This window comes from Corvus brachyrhynchos, unplaced genomic scaffold, assembly GCF_000691975.1.
Source record: "Corvus brachyrhynchos isolate BGI_N302 unplaced genomic scaffold, ASM69197v1 scaffold28, whole genome shotgun sequence".
In the NCBI taxonomy this organism is placed as follows: domain Eukaryota; kingdom Metazoa; phylum Chordata; class Aves; order Passeriformes; family Corvidae; genus Corvus; species Corvus brachyrhynchos.
Window position 1 is genome coordinate 3,258,323 of NW_008246058.1, and position 17,632 is coordinate 3,275,954.

The window sequence follows — 17,632 nt, forward strand, 5'->3', positions numbered from 1 at the left end:
TGTAAAGTCCTGCTTGGGAATAAAGAAATGTTGTCTTACAGAAAAAATTAATGATGTTTTCTGAGTCTAAATGGATTAGACTCACTGTGGATGTCTTATCTAGGAATTCTCAAGGAAGCTGATGGACACATCCCAGAGGTGGTTTTTTTTCTTCGTTTAAATTAACTTACCAACTAAATATGGTAAAATCTATAATAGATTGAAGCTTTCTTCTTTGGTGGGGCTGAAGTATAAGCAGATAAGGAAAGGGTTTTTATGAAATTATAGATAAGTATGGAGAATTTTGCTCTTAAGATCACAAGGTCCAGATATGTTCTCAGGCATAAAGGCAAGTTACCAAAACTAAAAATGAAGTAATTTATATTTTTAGTCTTTCAAAATAGCATTTCAGGCTGGATGAGACAATTTTCAAATCTCCTGGATTGGACCAGACAGTAAAAAGCTATAAATAGCATGTTCTCCTGCAAGCACTGCATTTGACAACCAGGCATACAGGGAAGGGATGCAGAATTTAATGCATCTGAAGCAGATTTTGTTGTTCCACCAGTTGAAAAAGAGCTGAGGGACTATGATAAACACCTGGGGAAGCTACTGGTGCATGTTAACAAGTGGTTGTTTTTGAAGACTTGGTGTTGTTACAGAAGAAGCATTTGAAGAGGTTGATCTGTAGAAGATGCTTTGTTCCGCTGTCTGGCTGGATGGCTGGGTGCATTTCCCCAGCATGGGGATCATGATGTGCCCGTAATTGCAGTTAAATGAACATGGCTGGCTCTCAGGCAAATGAAACCTAATTTGTCACAGCTGTCAGAATGATCATGTCATGTTTGTTGCCTTCAGGAACAGTTTTAGGCTGCAAATCCTGTTAAGGTCACAGCTTTTTCTTGTTAAATATTGCACAGCGTGTTTGCCGACCTTAGTATTTATCTTAGTGAATTTTTTTAAAGGCAAACACACCAATTCTGTCCCTTATATAAGCTGGGGCTGAACTTCTGTGAACCTTAGTCCTGTGGGCTAGAGCTTGCTAATTTGGTGGACTTCAAGGACTTGAGCATAGCAGTAATTTGAGGGTTTGCATAGAGCAGTTGAGAGATCTGTTCATGGATTCGTATGATCAAGATTTTGGAAATCATGCTTCAAATTAGAGTTTAAAGAGCAGCCCTCCCAGGCTGGATTGAACACATAGTTACACTGTACATCAGCAGCAGCAGACAAAAGCAGCACAGCAGCTTTGAATTTTGCATTTGTGCCAGCAGGAAATACAGTAGAATAAATGTAAGACCCTATTCTTAATATCTCAGAAAAACACAGCAAAGTGTAGACTTCTTGAAATCCCCCTTAGTAGTAATTTCACTATTTTTTTGCTTTTGTTTCTAGATTAACGGATTGGGTCTAAATTGGATAAAGCAAGTTCTGTTCTGTAAAACAAACAAATGCTAATTTTTGAATGTCAAGCCTGAGGGAGCAGAGAGCTTTACTGCTCTATTCTTCTTCTAAAAAATGGAAACAAGATTTCATGTAATTATTTGGATCCCTAAAATGCCTGAGACTGATTCGTCCCACTTCCCCAACAGTCCTTCCTGTGCTGGTGGCCGTAGTAGGGGAGGTGAAGGCCGTAGAGGGAGAGGTGAAGTGTCTGTGCCTGTAGATTGTGAGAGTGCAAGGCTGGAAAATGACAGCTGTACCCAGAGCGGGAAGAGCTGAGCTTTTAACAGAGAGATCATGCAGACACATTGCTCTTGATGCAACACTGGCTGCCCCTTGTCTTGGTCACTACTGAGTCTTGGGGACATGGCCACACGTCCCCTTGGGCTGCAGCTGCCCCTCTCTGTGCACCTGCCCCAGCCTGTTGGGGAGGACATTGGGACACAGCTGTCTGTATCTGCCATCAGCTGGTGTCCCAGAGGGATGTCTACAGGGCCATCCTTTTCCTCCTCCACCCGTTGTGCCTGCATAGCAGTGCCCAGCCCTGGGCTTCCCATCTCCCCATTCTGGGGCTGGGGAGGTAGAGCAAGGCTGGCTGGGGGAGGAGCAGTGCACCGTACAAGGGAGAGGGTAGGAGAGCGACTGCTGACCCCAAAAAGCTCCTTCTGCTCTTGAAATGAGTCTGCCTTCTTCCAGGCTTTCTGCCTGTCCTCCCCTCCCATTGCAGGAGTGCCACAGCTCACAGGAGGAGCCTCAAACTGGCTCTGCTGCTGCCTTAACCTTGTTGTATATATCATATACTTGGAAATGTAGGGATGGAGTGTACCAGTAGAAGACTAGATGAGGGAAGATGGAGCAGAATTGGTAAAAATAATCTCATAAAACTGCCTTGTTAATGAAGTTTTGGGCACATCTGGCTGCCGGATCATCAGCAAAAGGTGAACAGCCTCACCCTCAAAACTTTATTTGCATATATTTTATCTCCAGTTCCTTTTGCAAAATATGTATTGGCATTCAAGTATCCATCACTTCCATGACAAGAAACTGCAGTCCCTGATGTTCAGGGCTTTAAAAAAAAAAAAGCTTCAATCTTCTGTAGTAACATGAAAGTTTAACAGTTGATAAAAGAAAAACAAAAAGTTATGCATTTGCTTTTGTAGATGGTGAGGACGTGACATTACAGATAAATATTATAAGCTTTAGCCTAATGATTTACTGAAGCCCATTTTTTCATTTTATTGTAACATTCAGTCTCTTACTATGCAGCTGTCTGGTTTCCCCAGAGAACAGAAGACTAGCTCAGAGATATAAATCTCTGTTAATGATTTTAAATAGCTATCTATCTATATATAATACAATTTTTTTTTTCTTTTGCCCTGAGCATTCAAGCATGGGATTAGGAGAGGATAATCAATAATCCTCAATGCACAGCAGAGCCACTGTTGGTGGTGAGGGCTCAGAGCTGCTGCAAAATCCCATTGCCACCTTCCAGCCTCTCACCATGAGGCCTCTCGCTGTTGATTGTGAGATTTCTGGCAGAAATGGTCCCTCCAAGACCTGCAGCCTGCACTGCATGCCAGAGCAGATCACTGTTTTCCCAGACAGCTCATGTGAGCTGGTCACCTTAAGTCTCTTGTACAACAAGAGAAATAAAGGAAGAGCTGTGCTGTAGCTTGTTGGGAACACTGAGGGGTTCCTTTAAGTTTTGTTTGTCCTTAGCAAACGAAGGTTGAGTGAGGTTTGTACAAATAGAATAACCTATTGTGAAATAAGAGATACTGTAGGCAAACGTACTAAGGAGCATGCAGTGAATGTGAACAGACCCCTGGGCATTAGCCAGGACGTTCCTCATCTCCTGTAGTTTGTGTCTGAACCAGCCCTGCAGGGACCCTTTTCATCCTGGAAAAAATACGTAGACCTTGGAACTAACATTTCCATCCATTTGTTTCCCCAGTAATCCCAGGCAAGTTTCTGCAGTTGGGATGCAGGACCAGCAAATACTGGGTGTGTTTAAAAGGGCAGGATTTTTATGACTTCATGTCTTTTCTTTTGTTGTATTCACATTAACGATGTATCAGGAAATTAGTGATTTAAGAGATGATGTGTGGCTGCAGGGCCATTTAGCTGTACTTTAACTGGGAGCACGCTGGTTGTGACTGAATATTTCTTTACCTTCAAAGCTCTCCAAAGGCTTTTGCAAATAAATTTGTTTACTATGCTTTTTGCACTGGAAACATGCTCCCAGGAGAGAAGCCACCACCAAAGTTAGTGTTAGATGGAAGTGTCTGCTTGTGAACTGAAGGTGTTGATATCATTTTAGGTCAAATGATCTGGTGGTGTTGGTTCAAATGAGCAATACAGAGGTTTGTGGACCACAGCAAACAAGCTTGTGCTACTGCCTGGATTTAGTCTTGAAAACCAGGTTGTACAAAAGGATGTGGGGCAGTGGTTATGGGACCTCCATAGAAGGTCACTGTCCCCTGTGCTGAATGTACTGAGCACCAGAGGGCTCGTATGTGCTTTGTGATGTAAGATGCGAAAATCTTCCGTAGTCGCAAGAGAAGAGGTGGTGATCCTGCCATGTAGAGGAGTCTGGTTGTGATGGCAGATGTGTAGTGATTTCATGTGGAGAACAGGAGGAAAAAGAGACCTGCCATTGGTGGATTTGTACTCTGGAGGCTCTTCCTTCCCCTCTTTCACTGCCCCTTTTGCTCCATGTTGTTTCTGTTGGTCAGTAACCATCAGTGGTAACAGTCCTGCCCTTCATGGCATCATCTCTGTGGGCTTCTTTGATGGCCCTTTTGGCCCACCTGCAAACAGGACCGCCTGGAACAGCCCATGTTTCCCTCCAAGGCACCTTGTCCAGCCACATTTGCAGGCTGGCTCTAACAGCAACACCAGCATCCATTTCCATAATACCTTGATTTTTCAGGGTTCAGATCACAGGTTCCAGATAAAAAGGAGTCCGTCCTTGGAGGTAAAATTACCTGCTGTTAGTGTTCCATGATCACTGACTGACTCACATGTCTAATGTGCATTCTGAGCTTACTGGTTGTAGTGCAGCAGTCCCATCCTGCCAAATTGCTTGGCAACCCTATGTGCTCACCAGCTTGTAGACACTGTGGGACTTCTCCATCTTTTGCCACCAGTTTTTGGCTTAACACAAATGAATTGGGAAGGGCTAGAAGTAAACCATTGCAGGTGAAACTCTTCACGATATGTGTTCTGTGCCAAGTGAACTTCTATCATTGATTTAAAGGCATACACGGATAGCAAATAGGGCACCACTAAGATTCATAGTGCTGTTACAGCTTGAGACCTAATAAATCTTCTTATGAGTGCCTTGTACTTAGTTCATGTACTTATTCTGACCACTGGGATTTATTCTTAGCCCTGCTTTTTTTTTCAGGAATTGCTGTTCCTTTATGAAACAGGAGCAGACTGTCTGCTGTGTCAGACTTGCTTCTCTCGACCAGGCACAGATAGAGATGGGAAATGCCTTGGAAAATGAGAGAGAGGGCAGAGTCGGGTTGAAAGTTGGAAAGGGCTGGATTTGATCTCATTTTACTTGTGGTGTTATTTCTCTTCTTGAAGCACTTTTTTACTTCCCGAGGTAATGCCCATTTGCCATTTTAAGAAAGTCAATAAATACCCCTTGGCAAGAAGACCTGTCCACCTCCTACTTGATCTGTCCATGACTCCATATTTAACTCTTGTATGAATCTGCTTGTGGTGTTTTACATATTGAAGTCTAAGGGATATGAGTACTTAAACCATTTACATAAGGTAAATTAATGTTTTTGTTAGTTTCTGTGCTTTTGAGTTTGCAGTGATTGTGTGTACTCTGGGACCCATGTTCACAAATTTAATTCCAGGAGAACGAACATATTAGGAGTAACTGGAGGAGTATGTGTTGGGATTGACACTACTGGTACTGCTTTTGGCTGTTGCTGAAATGTCAGTGACAGGTTCTTACTGGCTTGAAAAAAAGGTTGGTAGTTCCTGAGAATGGAGAGAGGCACAAATAAACCAACCCTTCCTTTAGAAGCTTGTTTGATGTGTTCTCTGCTCTCTTTGTGCATGAGAGGCAATGTATGAGTTTTGCTGCCATGGCTCAGTTTTGTATCAGGAGAACCCAGAAGGAGGTGCACTGCCTGGTGATTCCTGGTCCTCCTCTGACCTGAGTTTTGGTTTTGAGCTCATAATTGTCTTTTTAACTTCTGATGACTGTTTTGTTTTGATGCTGATGCAGTGCATCTGAGATGGAAACAGTGATGCTGAGTTCTGTGAAAATGGTGGCTGAAGTTCCCTATTAAGCTGGCTTTTTGTGGAAGTGGTTTAGAGGGTAGTGGGGTTAAATCCAGCTGGTACAGCAGGAGCTCTTCCATCTGCTCTGCTCTGGGGTGCAGTTGCACAGTAACAAGCCTGGTCAAGCTGGTGGCGTGTTTACGTTAAGGCACTTGCTGACTCATTAGCAGAAGTACAGTGGTGAGGAAATCCTCTGCCTGCCAACTGACCGTGTACTGTTACAGTCACTGTGGCAACATGGTGGTGCTGTCTGTCAGGGATACCCATGGCCTGCCTTTTTTTTTTTTTTTTTTTTTTTTTTTTTTTTTTTTTTTTTTTTTTTTTTTTTTTTTAATATTAAAAAAAAAAATTAAAAGCCCTGAAATGGGAAGGAGGAAATGTTGCAAGGCTGATTAAGGCTTCTCAAGGTGATCTGTGGGAAGCAGTTGTGGAGTGCAGATCCCCCTTCTCTGCCTTTCTTCCATGAGCAACCCAGAAGTTTGGACAAGCCCTCCATGTTGACACAGACTAAATTATTCTTCTCAATCGCTTCTCCACCATCTCCTGTGCTAATTACTGCTCTGCAAATCTACCCTCTGGTCTGATTTTTAAATTCATCCAGAAGGCTGAGCAGCTCAGAAGATCTGCTGTAAACATGACTTACCCGGCAGGCAGTAAAGTTGCTCTCAAGCCCTCCAAGGAGAATAAAGCCTGTCTGTTGGGCAGCTGGTTTTATCAGTCTGTGTTGCAGATTAAAACGTTTCAATGTCTTTTCTACCAAATCAAGAAGAAAAAAAATAATGTTTTTGTTACCAGGTCCCTGGCTGCATGTTCATAGAGAACTAATTGACCAAATGTCAGTCACTTGTGCTCCTTGAAGGGAAGGACCATCTTCCCTGTGCTGGGCATACATGAGCACAACCCATGCCTGTTCTCAGGCTGATGGTGTTTTTTATGTTTTACCCACCAGCGACAGGAGCTGCTCAAGTTATAGTGTGCAGAGCCCAGACTGCCAGGCCAGGGATATATCTGCTCCCATGCTCCTGGGACATGGGATGTGGTGTAGAGATTGCACTGCTTTTAAAATGGAAAGGTTTAGGGCCTCCATAGCCTAGCTGCCAAGCATATGCTTTATCCAGGCATTTTCCCCCTTAAACCTCCACTTGTGATGCTTATGGCATGCCTTGTTTCAGCAGAAAGCTCTCTAAGTCACCAGTTCAAGTTTTGAAGGCATTTATACCATCTCAGAATTGGCCAGGGTCTGTTGGGGAGATGAAATCTCATAGGTACAAGAGCTTCACAGCTCTGTACAGGTTGCAGGTATTTGGGCATTTTGGTTCCTTGTGGTGACTCATAAGATTTTTCTTGGAGGAGTGCTGAGGGGTTGAAGCACTGAAAGTGATCTTAGAATAGTTGAAAGCAAAGATCGTGGTGCCTACATACTGCACCTTTACAGTTACTGTGTGAACCAAAGTACAAGATTATAAGGGCACATCAGAGACACGGTTCAAGGCCTTCTTAGAAAGAAATACGAGATTTTGGATTTAAGTATAAGCCAAACAGATTGCATCTTTCTTGCTTTCTAGTCATGAGGTTGATAACATGACTTCACTCTTCACCTGCTTTTTTTTTTTGCCAGCTTATTTTCTTGCTATGTAAGATGAATTTCTTTTCTCTTGATTCACTTTCTGTTAGAGGGACATAGTGTTAGTTTTTTACCCCTGTAAAATTAAACATCTCCCATTCCTGTAGGTATAGATGTCTTAGACATAAATCTTCCTGCTGTAACTGGTTCTGGAGCTCTTTTGCAATAGTGTGTTGCAAAAGTCTCATTAGGGCTTCCCTGTGTCACAGTAATATTATGCCCTTTAAGCAGTAACCCTGCTTTGACACCTCTGTGAATAGCAGTGCAATGCCTGATGAAAATGCAGTTTTCCTGGGATGAAAATGTTTATGTTAATGAAGCTATGTTCATACGTGCTGGAGCTTATGGTACAGATATTTTCCGTGCAAAACCCCTGAGTGATATGCTGGTAAGAGTCTTGGTGAGTCTAATCCTGGATTTAAAAAACATACCATATTCAGTATGGCCTTAGAAATACAACCAGGGTAGGTATGAGGTAAAAATAAACCTTTCCATAATGCAGAACACTTGGTTTAAGAAATGGAGGAATATTTAGTAACAGGCTTTGATTGAACTATGTGCTGTGGAACAAAAATATTTCATTGATCTCTGTGAAAGCTTGTAATTTGTTTTTTTTTTAATTGTTACAACTGTACAACCCAAATGAACAGACCACAGCAGTGAGGTTTGAACCCAGGATTTCTGGATCAAGACCCATGAGCAGATGTTTTGTAAGGTTAAGCACTTAGTATTAGTTTGTAGCCAGAAGAGATTCTTAAGCCTTATGCTCAGTAACAGGTGACCAAAGGTAGTTTTTAAGTAAAAGCTTAACCTGTGTGCCCAGTGGCACAGGCTTGGAACAGGAGCTACTGTGTGTAGTTCAATTCTTGGTAATCATGTTCGACCATAGGTTGATGAAAGAAACATTTACCCTTCCCATTAATTTATATTTGTGTTTTGGTAACCCTCTGGACTATGAGCAGAAATAGGGGCTGCAAGCATGAGTGCAACTCGAGCACACTCTGCTGTGCTTGGGCGTGGTGAACTCAGGTGCTGAGGGAAAGTGAAACAATTCTAGGGCCCAGAGGCCAGCAGGGTACATGCATGCTTTGGGAGTTTGCTGTTGCCATTGCTGACTCAGCTGTGGGGAGGAGGGATGTATGTTTTTTGTTTTCAGAATTGCTTATCAAGCTGGTGGGGAAAAAGAAACTACTCTGGAGAAGTGGAAAAAGCTTTGTCTGTCAAGAAGGCAGTTTGAGCTTGCAGATCCTTTCCTGTTTAATTTCTAAAATCCAGGTGTGATTGAAAGACAGTGAAGTTCTGTGTTACATATTCTATGGGAAACTTTCATTCAGCTTCTCCAGCAATTTCCTGATACCATAACAGCAGCTGAGGAAAGGATCAGGCAGAAGGTGAGGGTGGGTAGGTGTTCCTACATGGCCACACTGAAGTCATTTCTGGAGACGTGAGAGAGCTCCTTAGGAGTATATTTGCTTGCAGCAGCTACAGTAGAAAAGGAAGAATGGTGTGTCCGATGTATCTGGAGGATATTGGATAGCCTGAGCAAGTGAAGTACGGTGCATCCTGAGATCAGTGAAGAAGAGAGGTCAGGCTCTTAGTTATTGCTTGCTGAAAGTTTGCAGCTTGTATCCAGGCACAAGCTCAAGACCTTCTCCCAGATTCACAGTGCCTCCTCCGGAAACAGGCCCATTTCTTGGAGCATCTGGGATTTTCTACAAGACATCTTCTTCAATCCAGCACTGAGCTGGACTGACCCTGTTTAGCTTGTGAGACAAAACAAAATTGTAGCTAGGGGACTACAGCTCTAATAAGCAGATCCCAAACAAAATTCAAGGCTGTTAAAGTCTCATTGAATTATGGTGCTACAGGAGCATAGTGACTCATAGTGAAGCTAATCACCTGCTGCTTTGTCTTGACTGCAAAGAATAGATTGCTAGTTAAACATTTAAAGGTCATAGCCTTAGAAGCTGTATTAGTGTTGCTTTCCCTCTTTGCTCCCCCAACCCCGTAATGCCTGGATTTACTACGGGAAATCAAGCAGATACTCTGGAGATGTGTGTTCTGAAGATGAGACTTGGCATTCTTATCTTTCAGGCTCATGCTGACAACCTCTATGCATTCATTTATGAGAGAGGCCATGCTGGAACACATTACATTTTCTCTCCACAAATTTCCCAAAGCATCACCAGTATGGCATTGGTGCTCTGTGGAGAATGAAATTACCCTAAATTTTAAATCATAGATATTATGGGGTTCATTCTTCTTCATCATGGGGAATTCCAGGAGTGAAACTGGAGCTCAGGTCTCTATTCCCACAGCCAGGCAAGTTCAGTGTTTTCAAATTAATAGTGCTTTATTGTTCATTGGACCAAGAGCATCTTAAAGGAGACAGTTTTCTTGGTTCTCCCTAAAGAGGCTGTAGACCTCTCTAGTTGGCTGAGAAAAGAACAGACTGTTTATTTCTGGCATTAACTTGTCTGTGTGGGTGAGCAGAGGAACTGTGTCTCTTGGACAGAACTGTCATTACTCTCCCTGCAGTTGTCCCCAGTTGCAGCAGTCATTGAAGCAATTGTCAGGAAGGTTCTGTAGAGAGAGGACTTGGCTCTTTGCCTAGTGAATCTTCCAATACTCTCTGCTGTAAAAGAGCCTTTCAGGTTGATGAAGGTGGTACACTTTTCTATCAAAATGCTGGTCTAGCTCTTCTAAGTGATTCATGCTCCTTAGATCGCTTCCAGTTCACTGCTGTGAATCACCAGGACAGGTGGTGTCTGCCTTGGTGGCTCTCCTGGAGAAGCATTGAGATGGTGGTAGAGGAAATCTTGCAGATAAAATAACAGCAAACCATGCTGAAGAATCTAAACCTCTAGGTCACTTCAAAAGTCAGTGAGTGCAGTGGATATCACCAGCGATATCAGCTATTTTATCACCAGCGATATTAGCACTCCAATTTAAATACAGATTTTGAAGGAAGTTTGTAATATTTTCTGCATATGGATGTTTTATGGCAGGAAGCGTATCCTGCTGTAAATTACTCTGTTTGAGAGGCTGCATTAAAGATTGTGTGTGACTTAAGCCTGGAAGTTTTTCCTTTCAGAACTGTTGGCTGTACTAAATTGATAGACCACTGGCATGTTTTAAGCTTGACCGTTGCCTTACTTTTGGACTGGGCTGGAGAGCATGGTGTCAGAAAAACATGTTTCCTATCAGCTGCCAAGTTTTTGTTCTTGTAGAATGATCTGGACAAGCTGAATCAATGGGCCAAGGCCAGTGGTATGAGGTTCAACAAGGTGAAGTGCTGGGTCCTGTGTTTTGGTCACAACAACCCCTTGCAACACTACAGGCTTGAAAAAGAGTGGCTGGAAAGCTGCCCAGCAGAAATGGACCTAGGGATTATGGACCAGGGCAGTGATCATCCCCTTGTACTTAGCACTGGTGAGGCCCCACCTGGAGTTCTGTATCTAGTTTTGGGCTCCTCACTACAAGAAAGACACTGAGGTGCTGGAACATGTCCAGAGAAGGGTAGTGGAGCTGGGGAAGGGACTGGAGCACAAGTCCTAAGAGGAGCGGCTGAGGGAGCAGGTGGTGTTTAGCCTGGAGAAAAGGAGGCTTGGGGGGACTTTATAGCTCTCTAAAAGGAGAGCTCACTGAAAGGTGGCTGTAACCAGGTGGGGGTTTGGTTTCTTCCTGGTTTCTTCTCCCAGCAAACAAGTGAAAGGACAAGAGGAAATGACCTCAGATTGTGCCAGGGGAGGTTCAGGTTGGACATCAGGAAGAATCAGGATGGTTAAACATTGATACAGGCTGCCCAGTGGAGTTACCATCCCTGGAAATGTTCAAGAAACAACTGCACATGGCACTTAGTGCTATGGTTTTGTTGCCAATTTGGTGTTTTGTCTAAGGGTGGACTTGATCTTGGAGGTCTTCTCCAACCTAAGATTCTGTGGTGCCTTGGTGGCCAACAACAATATGAAGCAGTCTTGTGAACTGAGGGAAGATGGACCTTGGTCTGACATCTGGTGAGGTGTTGGGAGATACTCTGTGTTGATTTCTGTCTTTATGCCCATCTTTCTAGTGCATGTCCACATCTATAGTGGTTCTTATTTTTAGGAGGGATCCTTGGATGCCCTAGTGGCCTTTTCCAGGGTTGCAGAACTGCTGTTGGGAGACATTGATGCAAGTAACGAAGAGACGGAAGGGCCCAAAACTTCCAAAGGAATAGGGTGGATAACAGCATGCTGCTGTACATCCAGAGATCCTCATTTGTGCCTGAGGCTGTCCCTGGCCAGCCTTGCTTGAAATGTACCATGTCACTTTAGCCAAAGAGCTGTCTGAGGTCCCGAGCCCATGAAATATGTGTGCTGCTGGCTGCAGGGAAAAGGCCCCCTCACTTTTGAGGGCTGCTGGCTTGTGCAGATTTTGGGTTGACCTTTGACCTCACTAACAGATGGCAGAATAAATTGATGGTGGATGTATTTTTAAATAAGCAGATTGTACTTTCGGTCTTTGCCTGCTTGTCAGGATATTTTTTCTTGAGGTGTGCCTTGGCAGAGAGATGACTGAGGTAGGTGCTTACCTCTGCCTCAAGCATTTAAGGTACCCCCAATTCAGAAATAGGTCAGTGTTTCACACTGACAAAGCCTGGGAGCATTAAAGTTGTTTGAAATGTGTCCAGTGCAACTCTGGTAACAGCACCTTGAAGGAAAGATGCATTTTTAATAGTCAACAGCTACATTTGGCTGAGGGGCACCTGTCCATGTTACTCTGTGGAGGTGACTCCAGACATGGATCATGCTGAAGGAAGGTGGTGCCTTCTTGGAAAATAGCTTCTGCTGAAAAGTTTCTTCACCCTTTTTTTGCAAACTGATTTCTTTTGATGTTGTTTTTTTTTTCCTTTTGTAAAAGGCAGTCAAACTTCAAAGGAAACCATATCATACCATGTTCTGCATGCACTTTAGGTTTAAAATGGAGTCTTCACACATTTGGTTACAGCTAGAAAAAAGTGTCCATGGGTATCCTCTCCCTCTTCCTGCCCATTGTGACTGCTGATTTGACTTGCAAGTGCTGCCTGTAGTAACGGGCAGTCATTGGATGGGTAATTGCTGATGCTGATTTATACCTGTTTTCTCTTAAGTCACATTCTTAAGTGCTTTAAAAATAGTTATTAGGTTTGCTTTTGTTTTCATAGATAACCGGCCATGTCTCTCTTTGGAACTCAATACGTATTTTAATTGCTTCATGCCTAGATCTGCCCTTAGCTCACCTGCATTTTAGCAGACCTGGTATAAAGCTTTGTTAATAGATAAACCAGACCTCCTTCAGTGTGATTCTGTTCTTACTAATGTTTATGGTTCAGGAGTCTGCCAGAGAATTTTTTAGTGCTTCCCACCTCTGCTGCTGTAGGGTTTTGCCATATCTTCCATAGAGGAAAATACTGCATGCCCTGTGAGTATTGGTGGTTTATCTTGGGTTGACAACTGAGGTACCTTTTTCTTGTTTTATTATTATCTGACCTGCAAGTGATGCCTTTCATGGCCTTTGATCCTGTTGGGAATGGCAGATTAATGAGATTAACTACTTTCTTTGGACAGAATTTTTTCTTAAGTAGAGAAACACTCCTTCCATCAAGACCCAGTTACACTGTCCTTATTCCAGTTTCAAAAACCAGTTCTTTGGGGTCTGTCTTTTTAATTGAATCATTTATTTTACCTACTTTAAACAAACTGTTCAAAAAATCTAGGCTAATGCCTATTGCAAGTGGTTGTATCTGAAATGAATTGCAGCTAGACAGATTAACTGTGGCAGTTATTTCTGTGGAAGGCATGCCCTTGAGTTCACTCAGGATGAGTGGCAGTGCTGCTGCTGCAGAAGAGGAATTCAGAGATGCTCGTGGCCCGTGTGAGTGCTGCATTGCAGTTGCTGTCAGCTTACGTCACGAGTAATACTCAGGCAGCCCAAGGGCTCGTCGGGAGACTGAGGAGAGCGTGGCTTTAGTACCATGTAACAACAGATCTCATGGTCTGTGTTTTCTGTGCTTCTTGGTGCGTATCTTGTGTCTTCTGTGCAGGGAAGCCTCTATCAGCAGCTCGCTTTTCTCCTTAATGCAGTGTAAAAAGCTGTGAGTGCTTACCATTTACAGCATTTGGGTTGGAGGGCTTTTTAGCCTCATTTTTTAATATATATTTAGAGTCTTACACATGTCATACTGTGATTACAGCATTGCACCATTTGAACCTGTTTTAATTAGCAGTTGGCATTGCCCTATTTATAGATAGATGGAAAAAGCCCAAGCTAGCCAGTTTGCCATGCAGAGTGTATTTTCTTCTGTTGGCAAGTAGTTTGTAACCATTTTTCCATAGCTAAACTGGCTTGGCAACCTGCAGATGTTGCAGGCATTGGGTACTGATGCTTGAAATAGAAATGGACTCTGAAGAGGATGTGGGATGGAGACGAATAAATCAGAAACTGCTGTTGCATTGGAAGTCTGTTAAGACTGATGATACGACATGCTTACCAGAGCATAACTGCAGAAGTTGACCACGTGAAAAACAAGCACATTAAAAATATATATATTTTAAATCTTGCTTCTGTCACATTATTAAGGTTTCTTTTCACTTTGGCATGTTGTGGTAACAAAACTAGTTACTAGTACAAGTGTTTGGCTGTCCAGCATGGTTAAGCTGGTGAGTATTTGTACAAGCAGGAGAAACAGACTGATTCTTTCTGGAGCAAGTTGTGTCTAGTCTATAAATGATGTGAAAAGTGTGTGTGCTTTTCTTTTTAACTGCAATTTTAAATCTGCAAAAGTTTTGGCCTGTGTTGACCCTGCAATGCCCAGAAGACTGTTGAGAAACCAGAACAGCATTGTGTTATTAGACACCCGGGTGTTAGCTGCTCCTCAAGAACTGTCTGCTGATGCACTTCGCTCTGGGGAAAACAATTTGAGGCACCTTTGCCCTGTTTGAGAAGCTCTCCTTAACTAAAACCATAAATTACTTCTCAATGCAGATGCTGAATACAGGCACAGGAGTGTTGTTGAGCAGCTCACATGGAGGTTGCTGGGCACACGAAATTGCTTTACTCTCTACAGCATTTGGTTGCAATGATTTCGACACAGTTGTGTTGCAGCCTGGGCTTTGCATGGCCTGTGGACTTGTGGTAGGGTGCACACCATTGTCTTGAAAAACACTGCTCATGAATCAGTGCCTTAAGGCATTGCTGCCCATGAGGGGAGGGTGGGCAATTCAGTAACTCCCTCTTTCCTGCACACCTTTTCAGAGTAGCTGCATCCTTATTCTGCAGCCTGTATTTTTCATTGTCTTGCAAGATTTCAGCCTTTCAGTTTAGGACAGAACTGGCAAGCAGCAGGTGGATTTGAGTCAAGCTTACGCTTGGTAATTTGGGACTAGAGCCCAAGACTTAAAGCTTTCAAAACCTGGGAGTTCTCACTTCAGTTAGCAAAATAAAATGTCATCATCTCTGTTGGCTCTCTGTGTTACAAACTGCATTTGAGACCACATGGCAAGAGTTGTGTGATCCAAGACTTTTCGCAGCATGTCCAGCACAGTAATATAAATGTGGGTTTCCTCAGACTCTGTGTGACTATGTGCACGTTTGTGTGTGTAATTTCTGAGTGACCTGTCCTCAGGCTGACTGTCTTTGGGGGAATAGCTGGTTGAATTGATCCTGCTTCACATGGCTGAGCAGCATGCAAGGAAGGGGAAACCTTTCATGTAACAATATCACTGTGAAATATTGGAATGTTGGTTACATGGTGCTAAATCAAGGTAGTCTCTGGGCTAACATAGTTAATAAATTCTAAATAGGAGGTGACCCTTTCTGAGCACTTTCTCTAAACTTGTAATTTATATGCTAGTCCTGTGTATTACAATGCCTAAAGCCTAGGTCAGAAGTCCTCCATTCTAATTTGGCACCTACTCTTGTCTTTAATGGCCAAATTAATAGCAGTAGGTCACAGCCAGCTGTTCTGTAGGTGCAGGTTGATGAGGTCTGTTAGAAGAACAAGGGAGCATCAGAGCATGTGAGGAGCTGTGAGGTTTAGATGGATTTCCTGCAATACCAGAGATGTCAAATGACCAGATGAATGTTTCTTTGCTAAAACCAACTTAATTGTAAAGCACTGTTCATTATTTCTTTGAGAAACCTGAAGAAATGAAACAAGTTAGCAATTGGTCTGGCTGCTTTATGTAGGTAAACTGTAATTGGTTTTGTGTAATTTTCAAAATGCCACAGACTTCTTTTTTCATAGATTGGGTTGGGAGAATGCTGGTTTTTGTACATATGGTGCATGTTCAAATTCCTTTGATATCAAAGCTTTTACTTGCATAAAACAAACACTTTCCACATGTATTTGCTGTGTTATGTTGACAAAGCAGTGCCAGCGGTGCTTGGAAAACTGTATGTTTGCACTGCTGGGACAGTGGACTCTGGATTTTGGGTAAGGAAAACAATTTTCACAGTGGCACTAATCAGCAACTGGAAGAGAAGCCAAGGAATCTCCACCCCCAGAGACACTCAAAGCTGGACTGGACAGACCCCCAGGACCCTCATGAAAGTTGGCCCTGCCTTAGTGGGCAGTGAGCAGACCAAACAGCCTCCTGTGGTCACTTCCAGTCTTGTCTTTCTGGTTTTTGCTGAGTAAGATACTGAAAGGAAGGACTAATAACCAAATGTGTTACATCAGTGTTTGGAGGGGAGCAGAGACTTCCCTCCTATGGAGAGAGAGGCATCCCCTAGGAAGGGTATTAACATAGTTTTGCATGTTAGTGCTACAAAAGCCTTAGCAGCACTCTGTATATGGATTGTAGCCTTGTTTAAAGCTGCCCAGCCCCAGCTGGTTTGCTGATCAAGGATTATAAAATGAGCAGCACTTGGCTAGAATAGTAACAGTGCTCTGAAGATTTGTCCTGTGTGGAGTGTAAGGTGTGCTGCTCCTCTACCCGAGGGCTGGTCAGTGAGAGGAGGTTCTAAAGGTGTTCTGTACTGCAGTGAGAGAATGGATAAAGCGATGGAGAAGGATAGCTTCTGCTCCTCTTTCAAGGTTTAAATTTCAGGATTTGCAAAGCCCTGTTCTTAATTAATCACTGCTTTCTTTCTGCCTTTTGATTTCTAGTCTTTCTCCTTGATTCAAATCCTGGCTTCTTGCAGTTGTTCTCACTACTCAGGGTGGTGGAGTGATACTTCAAAGCTTGGCCTTCCTGTCCAGGTCTTACAAACCTGGTGTGAACTGCGTGTGTGTGGGTCACAGCAGGCAAGTCCAGCCAGATTAGATGCATACAGTTCAACAGAGCTTGTTTGCAAGAAGAAATGCAGTTATTCTGTCCTCTCAGAAAGAGATAAGCACATCCTTGGTGTTTGCATTCCAGTCAGCGTTGCTGAGTGTCATGCTGTACGCTGTGCTTGTAATGCCGTACACCAAGACAGCTTCATTTGATCTTTTCTGCAAGATGTGCCTTTTTCTTTCTGTGACTCAGAGAATTGAAGCTTTTCTCCTGCTGCACTCTTCATGGTTTAAGCAGGCACACTTTAAATGCAGCCTGATAGTGTGGATTGTTTGGAAGGGTTCATGGGATAAACAGGAGTTTGCCTGCAGAGCATGTGAATCTGTGCATTCAAAGCAGCCAAAGATCTAGTGAGCCCAGCCCTGTGCTTGTAAGATGTCTCACCTGATCTGCACGCAGCCTTCTATGAACTTCACTTGCTGCTTACAAGGAGAAAGCGTCTGTACCTTTTCTAAATTCAAAAGTTCAGAGTTTGCTGTGTTTTTAAGAGCGTGTGTTTATTGAGTTTCAGGCCAAAAGCACAAAGACCTCCAGTTCCTCTGCTTGGAGATGGCTGTCCTCATTTCACTTTCTGTAACAGGTGGAGTGTATCTTTTTTTTAAGCAGGGTTCACTGTTGTGTATCAAATTCCTTTGTACATGCAGGCGCAAACAGCCAGCTGGTGTCAAACCTATGCAGTCACATTCTCATTTGCCTTTCTGAAAATTCATTATATTTTAGTAAGGCTGAGGAAGCTGAAGTTGAAAATGAGTGGGATGCAGCCAAATTTAAAAAAAAAAAGGCAGCCTATCAGTGAGGACAAAACTGGTTAACTGTTTGAGAGCTGACCTGATAAACAGCGCAACTGTCTTCATACCAGGTAATATGAGCTTTGAGGCAATCTGGATAACTAAATACTACTGGCCTGGATTCCTGCTACACTTTTGCTATCTGCTGCTTTGTTAAAGAGGTGTACAGGTTCTCCATGTGGCTGGGACAG

At 43.1% G+C, this 17,632-nt stretch overlaps 1 protein-coding gene across 13 annotated transcripts in view; it reads left to right on the forward strand.

The window, feature by feature from the left end:
• Nucleotides 1-17,632, forward strand: part of MTSS1 (MTSS1, I-BAR domain containing) — a 129,123-nt gene that overhangs the window by 66,404 nt on the left and 45,087 nt on the right. The window contains exon 1 of one of the 13 annotated variants that reach the window (XM_017746064.1): nucleotides 12,775-12,796. The exons of the other annotated variants lie outside the window; for them this stretch is intronic. Within the exon in view, the coding sequence (XP_017601553.1) occupies nucleotides 12,790-12,796 (7 nt within the window). The 5' untranslated portion in view covers nucleotides 12,775-12,789. Of the gene's footprint in view, nucleotides 1-12,774; nucleotides 12,797-17,632 lie in introns of those variants that run through there. 13 annotated transcript variants of the gene reach the window in all.